The sequence below is a fragment of the Heptranchias perlo genome, chromosome 12 (genome assembly GCF_035084215.1).
Source record: "Heptranchias perlo isolate sHepPer1 chromosome 12, sHepPer1.hap1, whole genome shotgun sequence".
Lineage (NCBI taxonomy): Eukaryota > Metazoa > Chordata > Chondrichthyes > Hexanchiformes > Hexanchidae > Heptranchias > Heptranchias perlo.
In genome coordinates, this window is record NC_090336.1 from 57,023,245 (window position 1) to 57,038,030 (window position 14,786).

The 14,786-nt window shown below is 42.7% G+C and overlaps 1 protein-coding gene across 2 annotated transcripts in view; it reads left to right on the forward strand.

Moving 5' to 3' along the window:
* zgc:101566 (Transmembrane protein 263-B-like) overlaps positions 1-14,786 on the forward strand; it is a 178,170-nt gene that overhangs the window by 70,190 nt on the left and 93,194 nt on the right. The window contains exon 1 of one of the 2 annotated variants that reach the window (XM_067994161.1): positions 11,810-11,920. The exons of the other annotated variant lie outside the window; for it this stretch is intronic. Within the exon in view, the coding sequence (XP_067850262.1) occupies positions 11,814-11,920 (107 nt within the window). The 5' untranslated portion in view covers positions 11,810-11,813. Of the gene's footprint in view, positions 1-11,809; positions 11,921-14,786 lie in introns of those variants that run through there. 2 annotated transcript variants of the gene reach the window in all.

Sequence of the window (14,786 nt, forward strand, 5' to 3'; positions counted from 1 at the left end):
TGGTGAGATTGCTAATTAGTACTGAATTAGAGTTAGTTTTATGCTGGTGGCCTGTAGCAACTATGAACTGGTTTGCGACTATCCAGATTCATTTTATGTCGGAACTTTACAGCCAGCAGAGAGGGAGACTTTCATGCCATCAGTTTCGGCAAGATTTGAACCCAGTTTCCAAAATGCAGAACCAACCTGTTGTAATTGTTTTGGGAACCTTTTTAAGTACTTTAAAAAAAAAATCTTTATTTAATATTACAGCCTTTTAGAAATGACCCCACCATTGTATGCCCAATTTTAAAACTTATTCAGGTTATGTACAGGAACATAGCATCAAGTAATAGACTGATGAGATTTGTTGTTTTAATATAAAAGGGAATAATCTCTGATAGCCTAAATTAGAGCAGAAATTTTAAATAATGCTGTTGACAAAATAAATTGTTGTTTCTCTGAAATGTATGACTAATGACAGAGGAAACATGACCATGAATACTGATGTTGCACATTTAAAAGCCATAAGGTATAGGTATAAGAAATAAGCTAATGAACTAGATGTAATTTTGCACCCAATCACTGAAAAGGCTATTTTTTAGATTCCATAATTCTTTTCCCACTAAAAATGTGTGAATTTAAATGTCTAGACAAGCACACTACTTTCAGAGAGTGCAATTAGTTGTCTTTTATTGATTTAAATATTGGGGTAGTTGTGTTGCTTAGCTGAATAGTACCCATATCGTTTGGATATTGTAAGAGACAGTAGTTATGCTGTGTGCTCATCCTGCAAATTCAAGGCTTGGTGGAAGTTGGGTCTGGAAGGACAGTCGGAATGTGCACTTCAGTACCACCATATTACAAAGTGTTGCGATTAGCAGAGTTTTTCCCCAGAGGCTCCAGATTTGCCACTTCACACGGTGTAAGCCTCTCTGGACTGCTAACAAAGTTTTACATGCTATGCTGCTGAGCCCAAAATTTATTATGACCTTGGGAACCATGAAAGAGGAGAAACCATAAGAGCGTAAACAATTAGATAAGAACAGAGCATTAGGCATGTCTAACTAACTTGTTCCAACAGACCAAATTCAGTTGGCAATCTTGAAGGAGGTAAATAAGGACAGGTAAAACTTCCAAGAAAAAAATCTCAATTTTCTTTTCCATTATTAGTCTGATTTAGCAATCTAATTTGTTCAACCTGGCCAAACACATACTGCATAACATTTTCCATGACCCAGCAGCACAGGGAACAATAATAGTTTCTATATTTATTTATCATCCAATAACAGCTTGCATTTATATTGTGTATTTAAAACGGAAAAACGTCCCAAAGCACTTCACAGAGGTGTAAGGAAAAAACGGATGCCAATGGTGGGGTGAAGGGCAGGGGAGATGCAGAAGAGGCTGGAGTCAGAGAGGAGGAGAATTCAGGAAGGGAGTTGTAGTGCTGAAGCAGGTTAGAGTTAGGGGTGGTGAGGCCATGGAAGGATTTAAACACAAGAACAAGAGTTTTAAATTTGGGGTAATGGGGAACCAGTGGCCAATACAGGCCAGGGAGGAGAGGGGGGCTGGGTGGGCAGCACAATGGCTGTATCCTATCTCACAATTGAGTTTTGGATGAACGGAAGTTTGTAGAGGATGGGAGACTGAGCAGGATATTGGAATAGTAGAGTCTGGAGGTGATAAAGATTTGGATGAGGGTTTCAGCGGCAGATGGGCTGAAGTCGGGGTGGAGAAGGGTGGTGTTATGGAGGTGGAAGTCGACTGTCTTTGTGCTGGAAAGGATATGAGGCCAGAAGTTCAGCTCAGGGTTGACTAGGATGCCATGGTAGTGAACAGTCTGATTCAGGTTGAAGTAGTGGTCAGGGAAGGAGATGGAAGTTCTTTGTGAGGGTATGAAGTTTGTGATGATGGCATAAGACGGCACCTTCTTTCTTCGTAATGTTCAGTTTGAGGAAATTATGGCTTATCCAAGATTGGATGTCAGGCAAGGAGTCTGGCAGGACTGAGACAGTAGACAAGTGTGCGCAGACCAAAGATTTTAAATTAAACATTGATTGATCGAAAATAATGCAACATTACAACGACAGACCAAAATGGTAGGTCCAGAAAAAAATAGTAATTAAGTTGGCCTTTAAAATATACATGTTGATCACTGTTGCAGTAATATACTTTTTTTTCTCCGTGTGTTTATATGCATTTGTTAAACTGCTTACGTGTCTGTAAAGCATTAAATATCTGGGAGAAAAGAAAAGCATTAATAAAACTCTGTGCTTCTAATTGCTAAGCAAAACTCTGCATTCCCCCAGAGGGTATGAACATGGAAGTTCATCATAATTCTTCTCATTATTTTGGCAGGGTTGGGGTGGAGGAGGTGATGGGTGAATTCTAATCCATGGTGAGAAATTAGCTGTCTAATGATCTACTAATTAGCAGCCTGGCAGCATTCTGGAAAATTGATTTGCAGTGTGCTAATGAGAGTCATGAATACAGATCTGCATTTATGTGGCTGCCATTCCCCTACAGCAGCTGAAGTAATGGGGCATGTATAGAACTTTGTGAAGTTCCTTATCCAATTTTCTAACAGTAGAACTTAATACTCTTTATTCAAGTACGCAAGAATTAAGAATACAAATTAACTATACAAAGTTTAGGTAACAGCAAATTAAAATATTAAAACATAATAGTGTTAGATTATAGAGGTGCTTGTAGTGCATATTCAGCATGGGGCCACAAAGCTTATGCTATGAATTCCTTAGCGAATCTCTGCTGGAGTTTGCTCTTGTAGTTTATTGGCCTGGTCATTTCTGTCATGCTATTCCCTACCTTCTCTTGTTCTTAACATGAACAAATCCAAGAGCACCTAACTGAGAAAGGAGCAATATAAATGCAGAAAATGATCGTACTCAGGATTAAAGAAAAATATATGGAAATGAACTTTTCATTTTTTTGTTTCCTGATACATTGCTCACAAATATCTGTCGAAGAGAAAATGATTCTAAATCTTTCCAATGTAATTGGCCTTTCTTCCTCAAGTTTGTTAGAACAATTACTATAGGAGACCTGTCATTCATATCTGACCTCTGTAGTTGGTAACAACTTTATGTAAAAACAGTCAAACTGGGTTTGCTTCTTTTTAGCAGAGACTGAGTTTTATTTGTGTAATTTGTTTGGAAATTTGTGTTGCGTAGTTTAGCACCTCAGAATATAGAGAAAGGAAATTAAGTACTTGCATTTATATAGCACCTCCGAACCCCCCAAAATGCTTTACAACCAATTAATTACTTTTGAAGAATGTTTTGTAGGTCAGTGTGGCAGCCAATTTGCACACAGCAAAGTCCCATCAACAGGAAAGAGTTGAATTCTTCTTTGAATAATGCATGGGATCTTTTACATCCACCTGAACAGGCAGACAAGGCTTCTGTTTAACGTCTCAACCGTAAGAAGGCAGCTCTGATGATACAGCACTCCCTCAGTACTGCACAGCCTAGATTATGTGCATAGACCCGGGCATGGGGTTTGAACCGACAGCCGATTGACTGAGGCAAGAGTGCTATCACTGAACTAAGTCGTTATCTAGGGGTTTATCCATAAGAGAACATCGCTGCGCCCAGCTTCTTTCAACTGTTATGGTTCAGGGGCCTTGTTGGCAATAAGGCCCAGATTGTTGAGGAACACTTTTATGTTGTCATCATATCTTGTGAGTCTTGCGTCGTGGCCTCTTCCATGTTGGTGGTGGTTTCAAGTGGGTTGGCGCATCAGGCCCATACCAGAGGAGTGGGACGGATCAACCAAACAGGACAGCGGTGATTGATTTGTCAGGTTGCGTGCACTCAAGATTTTGTCCTGAGGCTTTACACGAAGTAGTGTGCAAAACGATACTGAATTGAGTCCATCGATTCAGCTATTGGTTACTTTGATGCATACACATGTTTCTGAGCCAAATTTAAATATGGATATTACTAATGTGGATATTACTAATGCTTTGTAGAGCCATGCTTTGAGATTGTGACTGATGTTCGCTCTCCATATATGAGGTAGTGTCCATTCCAGAGCTCTCAAATGCAATGTGCCTATGGCAGTCAGGAAAACAGTTCCCAATCAAGGAAATCGTGCTACCGAAGTAAGTGAATCATGTCACAGAATCCACCGTATAGAAGGATCGTCATCTTTATGAAGGTAGCTGGAATGATCTTGCTTCCTAGCGATTGCACTTTATCATATTCCAGCTGAACTGAAGACTAAGGCTCGATGCATCTCGGTCAAAGATTTGTAGGGCTTCGGTGTGGGTGTCCATGGTTTCAGGCAAGGCCGCTATGTCGTCTGCAAAGTCCAGGCTGGTCCCACATACACTATTTTCTGTTGTTGACTTTGTGATATAGTCAACGTCAGGCAAGACGAAGTTTGGGGCGAGAGCACAACCATGAATTACTCCAATATTAAACTTGAAAGGCTCGGAAACCTTTGTCGATACAGACCCTGCTCTTTGTGTGGGCATAAAGCTCTCTGATTAATATCATTTGGGTAGAGATACCTAGAGATTCTAACAGGAGCCATAGGCACTCTTCAGTGAGGCAAAAGCTATTTTTTCAAATCGATGTCTGCATCATATGGTGGCTTCATTGTCTTTGCATTGTTTGGCTGCCACTTGCTGTAGTGTAAATATCTGTTTAGTGGTCGACCTATTCTCTGTGAAGCTAGCCTGTTGTTTGCGGTGTTTGTCTCTGAGGGCTCTTGATATGAGCAAGTATCATCCAAGCGAATAGTTTTGCCACTGTTGACAATAGGGTAATACCCCTGTAGTTGCAGCAGTCTGTTTTGGATCCCTTACCTTTGTAAAAATACGTGAAGCGTTGGTGCCACGGGTGGGGATTAGTTTCACCAGTCCATACTTGTGTATAAAGCTGGTGCAGGTGATAGTGCCTTGGTCAGTGTTTTTTTTGGTTGTTCTGGAATGATGCCACATATGCTGGGTGCTTTTCCATTCTTCAGTTTGTCGAAGGCTTCTTTAATTTCCATAAGGGTGAGGTACTTGCTAAATAGTAACACGTCAATTCTTCCATTTTTGGCCTTATTGATGGGCTCCTGAGGTGGAACTGTGGGTGTAGATGTGAGCAACTCATGCTGTACTCCCGCCATATCTCTGGCTGGTTATTACAATTGCTCAATAGGTCTCTTTTGGTGGCTGCTATGAGATTGCTTAAGGGCGGAGCGTCTTTTTTTCTTCAGTCTGTTCACTGTTGCATATGTTTGACACTTTTTGCTAAATGTTTATAATTAGGGCAGGTAGGTTTCCAGTCATTCTCCCTTCTCTCCTCTCTAAGTATTACATTTCTAGCTTTTGGGAGAAAACTCCGCAAATGCCTAGATGCATCTGCTACAGAATCTCTGTTCTCTTATCACAGAATTTGGTTGGGCCTGCTGCAAAAAATGGCCTTGAGGTGCCACTTAATTCTAGTGACCCTGCTGGTAGGCATAATCCAAAAGGGGAATTAAAAAAATAAACTTTTCCTTTTTCTGACTCTGCAAAGCAGTCTAGGTTTCTGACTGCTCGCTAAGGAGGGAGTGAGGAGCTACCAGCTATGTTGTGGTGCACACTTGAGATTCACGTTAGTAGCTTGTGAACATGGACCAGGCCAAGATCTGAAGTGGGTCCCAGTCAATTCAGCATTCAGATGCATTATGTATGAACTTGGTATCTCCAGGAGAATTCTAGAAATTGCAGCACACAAGGAAGCCAACCGGCCCAGCACACCTGTGCCTGTGCTACCTCTTAAACTGGAGCTGTCTGCTCCAAACCCAGATACCTGCTCTTTCCTGATATCTTCCCTTCCAAAGGCTTATCCAATTCTGTTTTGAACTCAGTAAAATAAAATTGTAAACCCTTTTGGAATTCTAAGCTTAATCTCGTTATAAAACATCGTGTGTTTCAGCTCAAAACATTTAATCGAAGTATGTTGGTTCAAAGTGTGCAGGTTGAATAATATTTTACAGTGCAAGAGACAAGATTACAGTGTTGGAAAGCACCTTTAACCAAAAGTGCCAAATGGACAATCCTACTCTGTCTTGTCCCATGGCTGCCAGTGTCCAGCCATTTTGGTTCACTCTACATGGGAGAAAAAAGTAGCTAACACAGTGAAGGCTATATGCCCTAACAGTATCCCACCTGTCATACTAAGGAACTGAGCACCAGAACTTACCATCCCCTAAGCCAAGCTGTTCTGGTGCAGTTATGACGCTGGCATCTACTGGATAATGTGGATAATTGCCCAGGTATGTCCCATCCTCAACAAGTAGGACAAATATAACTCCTCCAATTACTGTCTTGTTGGCCTCCTTATCAGAAAAGTGATGGAGTCATCAGTAATGCTATCAAGCAACACCAACTCACCAATAACCTGCTTACCAGATTTCTCCAGAACCACTTGGCTCCAGACCTCATCGCAGCCTTGGTCCAGACATGGAAAATATCTGCCTTCCAGAGGATAATGAAAGTAACTGCACTCAACATTCAGACAGCATTTGATTTGAGTATGGCACCAAGGAGTTCTCGTAAAACTGAGGTTGATAGGTTTAAGAGCAAATCCCTCTAGTGGCTGTAGGTATACCTGAAGAAAAGGAAGATGGTTGTGGTTGTTAGTGGCCAGTCATTGTAGCTCCAGGACATCACTGCAGGATTTCTTCAGTGTAGTGTCTCAGTTCAACCATCTTCAGCTGCTTCATTTATGACCTTCCCTCTATAATGAGGTCAGGAGTGGGACTGTATATTGATGATTGCACAGTGTTCAGTTGCATTCAGAACTACGATAATGGCCCATGCCAGTCCACAGCAGGACTTGGACAACGTCCAGCCTTGGGCTCATAAATGACGGGTAACATGCCAGGCAATGACCACACATGCCAGGCAATGACCATCTCCAACAAGAAAATCCCAACCACCTTCCCCTGATTTTTCAAGAGCACCACAATTGCTGATTCTCCTACCAACAACACCTTGGGGACTCACTATTGACCAGAAGCTTCACTGGACCAGTTAAACTGGACAGGTTGGCTGCAAAAGCAGGGTAGAGGCTGTGTACTCAGCAGCAAATGGCTCATCACCTGACCCCTCAAATTCTCCTCCATCTACAAGGCTGAAGTCAGGAATGTGATGGAATACTTGCCACGTGGATGGGTGCAACTGCAACGCCTGAAGTTCAACACCATTTGGGCCATTCAGTCCTGATCACCTTTGCCATTGGACTCCATATCCACCCCTCCACTGTCAGCTCAGTGTGGCTGCAGTATTTACTACGTATTAGAGACACTGCATGTTTGAGAGTACCTCTAGGCACTGCGACCTCTACCATATGAGGGACAAAAGCAGCAAGATCATGGGCAAATGATCACCTCCAAGTCATACACCATCGTTACTTCATCGCCATTGGAATTTCCTACCCATCACTATAAGCCATGGTCTGCAGTGGTTCAAGGAGATGGCACGTTACTGCTTTCTCGGAGTAATTGAGGATGGGCAATAAATTTCCAGTGTTACCTTCATCCTGAGAGCAAATATTAAAAAAAAGTGAGAATCTGCTGAGGTTTCTTTGTTTTGATGATATAAAAATATCTGGATTAATACTGCAGGTGTTACCTTTTTAATCCTCTGCAATATACCTTCTGTAAGGTGAATTATACATTTTGGCATATGTGGTTTACTTTTACTTAACCTTAGTTTTCCCTTTTCTTAAAGTGGTGTCTACTGCGAGGGTATGATTCCAAACACCGGAGGCCTTCTGTTGACTTGGTCAAGTGACCTTGCAGCAGCACATTTAGTACAATGTCAGAAACCCATTTGACTGTGGTGGACATCACAACTGAACCCAATCCTGTCTTCATCTGATGCCCACGCACATCCTTTCCAGCAGGGGTCACCAGATAATCAAGACTAGGAGCACTGGCTGATTCATTTATTTCACTCTCTTTTGTTTTCTTAGTATTTTTCTAGTTGTCGATTTTTTTTTTTGCTTTGCGTTTCTTTTTGTTCTCTTTCCATGGCCCAGTATTTCAGATCGGTGTCATGGCTAAATGCAAGTTTGTTCTTTCTTCAACTGGATTTACTCTTTAGTGAAAAGTTTACTGTGTCCATTTGCACTAAATTATCAGCTATAAATTTAGGACTAATACACAAAGATGCATAGAGCTTGGAACAAAAGATTTTATACGTTGCAGCCAGTTTTATTTTTAATTTCAAAAACTTGCCTGAAGAAATGATGAGCACCTGGTTAGGAATCATTTGCCCAGTATGAATCAATTAAATGAGAACTGAAACACAGTTGGCTTTGCTTATTGCAATAATAGTCATCATTTGCTTGGGCTCCAGCTGCTTACTAAAATGCCGTATGCCCAGCATACAGCAGCAGTAACATCATTATAGAGGACATTGTAGTCATTATGAGGCTGCTGGTGTCTATTATCATCCGCAGCTTAGCGATGATGAATAATAAGCGCCAAGGGCTAATGATTTGTAACATGTGGGGGAAAAAAATGAACTTTCTTTTAGTGTGAAGCCTTTGTACATTTGCATTTTAACTTGTAACAGGCAGTGAAGTTTTGCCAAATCTTCAGTTATAAAAGAACTTCTAAACAAAATGTGCAATTCTACACTTTTAAAGTGGGTTTATATAGCTCAATTTTAGGTGGCTGAAGGTTATATCATTTAACTTGTTAATGTATTCATGGATTTACAATAACTTTCATTTGTGCAGTCTTTAACATAGTACTGTGTGCAGTTCTGGTCTCCATACTACAAAAAAAGATAGAGGCACTGGAGAAGGTGCAAAAAACATTTACAAGGATGATATCAGAGCTAAGAAGTTCTAACTATCAGGAAAGACTGAACAGGCTGGGGGTCTTGTCTCCAGAAAAGAGAAGACTAAGAGACCTGATTGACGTCTTTAAAATTATGAAGGGGTTTAATAGGGTGGAACTGGAGAAACTGTTACCAATTATGGGTGAGTCCAGAACAAGGAGGCATAAATATGAAATAATGACTAACTGATCAAATAAAGAATTTAGAATTTACACAGAGAATGGTGAAAATGTGGAACTCACTGCCATGTGGAGTGGTTGAAACAGATAGTATTGCCACATTTTAGGGGAGGCTTGATGCATGCATGCGGGAGAAGGGATTGGCGGGATGTGGGAGCAGTGTGGGAAGAGGTAATTCAAGTGAGAGGAGTCTTGTGTGGCGTATAAACATCAGCACAGAACAGTTGGGCCGAATGGCCAGTTTTTGTTGTAGATTCTATGTAATGAACAGGATGCTGAGGTTGCGAACAGTCTGGTTCAGCCTGAGACATTGGCCAGGGAGGCAGGTGGAATTAGTGTTGAAGGTATGGAGTTTGTGGTGCGTGCTGCAGATGGTGGGTTTGGTCTTCTCAATGTTTAACTAGAGGAAATTAATGCTCATCCAAAACTGGATGTCTGAATGAACCAAGGCAATGGACATGTCAAGAGAGGTAGTGGAGAGCTAGAGCTGGGTGTGATCGGTATACTTTTTTAAAAATTCGTTCATGGGATGTGGGCGTCGCTGACGAGGCCAGCATTTATTGCCCATCCCTAATTGCCCTCGAGAAGGTGGTGGTGAGCCGCCTTCTTGAACCACTGCAGTCCGTGTGGTGACAGTTCTCCCACAGTGCTGTTAGGAAGGGAGTTCCAGGATTTTGACCCAGCGACGATGAAGGAACGGCGATATATTTCCAAGTCGGGATGGTGTGTGACTTGGAGGGGAACGTGCAGGTCGTGTTGTTCCCATGCGCCTGCTGCTCTTGTCCTTCTAGGTGGTAGAGGTCGCGGGTTTGGGAGGTGCTGTCGAAGAAGCCTTGGCAAGTTGCTGCAGTGCATCCTGTGGATGGTGCACACTGCAGCCACAGTGCACCGGTGGTGAAGGGAGTGAATGTTTAGGGTGGTGGATGGGATGCCAATCAAGCGGGCTGCTTTATCTTGGATGGTGTCGAGCTTCTTGAGTGTTGTTGGAGCTGCACTCATCCAGGCAAGTGGAGAGTATTCCATCACACTCCTGACTTGTGCCTTGTAGATGGTGGAAAGGCTTTGGGGAGTCAGGAGGTGAGTCACTCGCCGCAGAATACCCAGCCTCTGACTTGCTCTCGTAGCCACAGTATTTATATGGCTGGTCCAGTTAAGTTTCTGGTCAATGGTGACCCCCAGGATGTTGATGGTGGGGGATTCGGCGATGGTAATGCCGTTGAATGTCAAGGGGAGGTGGTTAGACTCTCTCTTGTTGGAGATGGTCATTGCCTGCCACTTATCTGGCGCGAATGTTACTTGCCACTTATCAGCCCAAGCCTGGATGTTGTCCAGGTCTTGCTGCATGCGGGCTCGGACTTCTTCATTATCTGAGGGGTTGCGAATGGAACTGAACACTGTGCAGTCATCAGCGAACATCCCCATTTCTGACCTTATGATGGAGGGAAGGTCATTGATGAAGCAGCTGAAGATGGTTGGGCCTAGGACACTGCCTTGAGGAACTCCTGCAGCAATGCCCTGGGGCTGAGATGATTGGCCTCCAACAACCACTACCATCTTCCTTTGTGCTATGTATGACTCTAGCCACTGGAGAGTTTTCCACCTGATTCCCATTGACTTCAATTTAACTAGGGCTCCTTGGTGCCACACTCGGTCAAATGCTGCCTTGATGTCAAGGGCAGTCGCTCTCACCTCACCTCTGGAATTCAGCTCTTTTGTCCATGTTTGGACCAAGGCTGTAATGAGGTCTGGAGCCGAGTGGTCCTGGCGGAACCCAAACTGAGCATCGGTGAGCAGGTTATTGGTGAGTAAGTGCCGCTTGACAGCACTGTCGACGACACCTTCCATCACTTTGCTGATGATTGAGAGTAGACTGATGGGGCGGTAATTGGCCGGATTGGATTTGTCCTGCTTTTTGTGGACAGGACATACCTGGGCAATTTTCCACATTGTCGGGTAGATGCCAGTGTTGTAGCTGTACTGAAACAGCCTGGCTAGAGGCGCAGCTAGTTCTGGAGCACAAGTCTTCAGCACCACAGCTGGGATGTTGTCGGGGCCCATAGCCTTTGCTGTATCCAGTGCAACTCAGCCGTTTCTTGATATCACATGTGGAACCTGACTGCATGTCTGGATAATGCACCACAGTAACAGAGAATGTTATCTCTGACTTTGGTTTGTGCCATTTTGGTGCTGTGGGAGGGGCAGAAATCTGATTGGAGAGATGGGCATAAACCTGGGAGGTGACAACACGTTCAAGCATGTTGAGGATGGGGAGTAGTTTACAAGGACATGGTTTTTTTTGAGGCGGGGAATGACTAGAGCAGTTTTGAAAGGGAGGTGGACCGTCCCTGACAAGTGGTAACCATTTTTGTCTTGGATGTATAAATTCATTTCTTTTTGGACACAGAACTATGTAATTGTTTTTCATTTTGGTCTCAGGACGATTGCAGGTTTGTGTATCAAGTCAATAGTTTTTTCATGCGAAAAGTTCATGCCCCACTTACTCAGTGATGCCTGCCTGAAATCTGAGATTGCCATTCTCTCTCCCGCAATGAATAATTGGGGAATGCTATTAGGTGGTAGAGCTACCAGGTCAACATTGTGAAACTGATCTGCACCCTCCAGTTTAAGAATGGCATTTCTAATGGAGTACTAGTTGTCTTCAATAGGCCTTAACTGGTTAATTGCAAACCATCCTGAAGATGACTCTATGACCGCACTGCTGAGCACTCGCCAACACTTTAAACAACTGAGCAGTGCTCTGCTCAGTTTAATCTTTGTGACAGTTTTGTGTCGAGCAATGAATGGAACCAATTAAATGCACCAGCATTCTTTATATAGCGGAATATTCTGAGCAGCACATCGTTGAGGAGAGGCTGAGCAGTGATTTAATCAGCTGTTTAAAGTGTTGGTGAGTCTTGAACTGCGCTGCCCAGTACTGCAGCACACATCTTGAATTGTTGCTTTGATAGTTGTACTGGTGAAAATCACAAATCAGTTGCTGGAGGAAATCCTAATTCTCATTTTGTGCTAATGTTGCTCGACACACAAGAAAAAGTTGAGCCTAATAAATAACTATCTTAACTTTGTTCAGGGTGAAATAATACCAGAAATAATCTAGAATAGCGATCAGTTTCTGGCATTTTATTGCTGAAGTGAAATTAATCAAAATTAAGTGGTCCCTGTTCTAGCACTAGCACACTGATTGGAAAATTAGAAGGAATAACTGTTCTCAGTGAATGAAGTCGCTTCACGTGACATTATACTGATTGTGGTGTGAAAATAGTCACTATTACAGCTCATAGATGTCAACTCAGTTTGAAATAGGTATAGGTCTAGAACAAGACGCATTAAGTACAGCAGCAAAAAAAAAACAGGCAATTTAGAAAGAAAAATCTAAGTAAGCTGAAGCCACACGTATCTTACGCTACACACTGTTAAACATCTTCAAAAAAAAAAGCACTAAATTTTAGTGCTTTTTTTTGAAGATGTTTAACAGTGTATAGCGTAAGATATGTGTGGAACACAATTCACAATACTTTGTCGCCATGCAATTTATACATAGTTCAGTTTAACAGATACAGCAGTAGTAAATGCTAATAGATGACTGGTAGCTTGAGTTAGTATTTAGTGCTTACCTGGAGTGACAGTGGGGGGGGGATGGGGTGGACAAAAAGGGTGATTAGCAAAATCTTTGCTACATACTGACCATCTGGGAGATGAGCACCAATTGAGATTTAGCAAAATCTGTATATACATTCACTATTTGACCTATTGCTGTACTTAGTAAAAATTTGGTTGATATTGTTTACTTGAGGGCATTTTCATTTCTACAGGGGGAGGCAGGCAGGGGGAGAGGTGATTAGAGTGAGAGCAAGGGCAAGGAGGTGAGATGGAGAGGGAGGGGGAAAGAGGAGTAGAGTAGGAGGGGAGGATGGGGAAGTTGGCTCCAATGAGATGAGTGATGCTCAGTGGAAGGGTTGGAGCAGTTGTGCACTGATAAGGAGGCTGGGTTCTGGTTACTGAAACGGTGCTCAGTGCGTGGGGGTTTGTTAAGCTGAGCGATGTGGGCTTCCATCACCTAAGCGAAGGTCAGTGTTGGGAGTGTTTGACTCAGGTTTGGGTTGGCTTCCAAGCACCGGGGGGGGCGGGGGGGGGGGGGGGGGGGAGAGGCACACTCGATATTTCTGGCCAGTGCAAGGTGGGGATTCCTTTCACATATGTGCTCATTGGTTGCAGAAGTCAAGTGCAGTGGGTTAGCACAATATCTTCGGTCAGTGTATTGGGGCAGAAAGAGAAATTCAATGTGGGGCTGGGTTATTCCTGCTCCGATGGTGTTAGGAGTGCGGTAGAGCAAGTATTGTGTGCTTTCTGCTGAGTGGTGGGCAGAATTTCACTGGGGAAAGGATTGGGGTCGATCCTGTTCGATCCTCAATGCAGGGGTTGAATGTGGCTGATTTCCGACTGCATGGGTGCAAGTGTTGAAACGGACCCTTACTGTGTTCTGCATTTTTACCTCTCGCAAGGTAAAAGGATAGGGAGGCGGGATTCAATCCTTGTATTCGTTCATTGGACTGTGGTGGCAGATGCCATCATTTCAGCTCAGCTGGGGACAGCTTAGATTTCTATTGCACGGGTGGAGGGGTTGCACCAGGTATTTGCTTTGTGGTGGTGTATCTTTAATGCTCACATGCAATTATGTTGCCATTTTCAAAGGTGATCTCATATTTCAACGCAAAGGTTGGGTTTACATAAAGGTTATTTAATTCAGACTGCAGTGATTCTTTCACCATACTGCCCGCTCAATTTGACAGCCCCAGGGAGGCTGCAATTGCAATTTTGTTTTCAGAAAGGAGTACCCGAGGACTATTAACGGTTCAGTTTGAGACGGTCATTTAACGTCAGATCCTGCCCTATTCTCAATTAGTAACTCAACATTACGTTTACAGCTCCATGTACAGTTGCAGTACCTTTTGGAATTCCTCCACCAAATCTGCACTAGTTTATGCTAGCAAAAACTTCAAATTGTTATATACAGGATAGTGAAATTACAAAACTTACATTTTTGAAGTTGGTGGTCGAGAACTAGTTTTAAAAAGGTAGTTATTTGCTGAATATGAACAGCATTGCTCTTCTGACTTCATATTTTTCAGTTTTTGATTCATGCCCCAGAAGGAAATACTTCAGTACATTTATTCTTCTCACTCCACAATTAAGAAAAGTGAGGGCAAACAACACTTTGTGGCAGAGGCTGTAAGCTGATGACTGATTGCTAGTGTTAAATGCTTTTTTATAAAGCTAAAGCTGAAAGATTGATGATGAAATACATATAATGCCACACTGATAATGCCCTCTGCTGAGATTAGGTTTAATGTTCCCCAGCAGGATGAGTAATAATGTTCTCGCATTTACTGTAGTTTTTGATTTTGCTGCAGTGAAAAAATCGATTGACCAATGACCCCAACTACAGTATGCTTCGGTCGACTAAAGCTGCATTTAGACTGCCCAACTAGATCAGTGTAGATGGGGATCAGTTCCAGATCCACTTATTTCCAAATGCTTGGCTCTACTCAGACAGGAGTTAGTTGGAAAAGACTGAGGGGCAGTAAGAGCACCAGAGAATTTTTTTTTTTACAAAGTGTACCCTACCTTGAGATTTCAGGAGTTGGGGAGAGAAGAAACATAAATGTTCTCCTATTTGTCCACATTGCCTGTGCTAAATTCAGGCTCCTCTTGGGGACTGATCTTACAGTCCCATAGATGGTCCCAGCACCAAT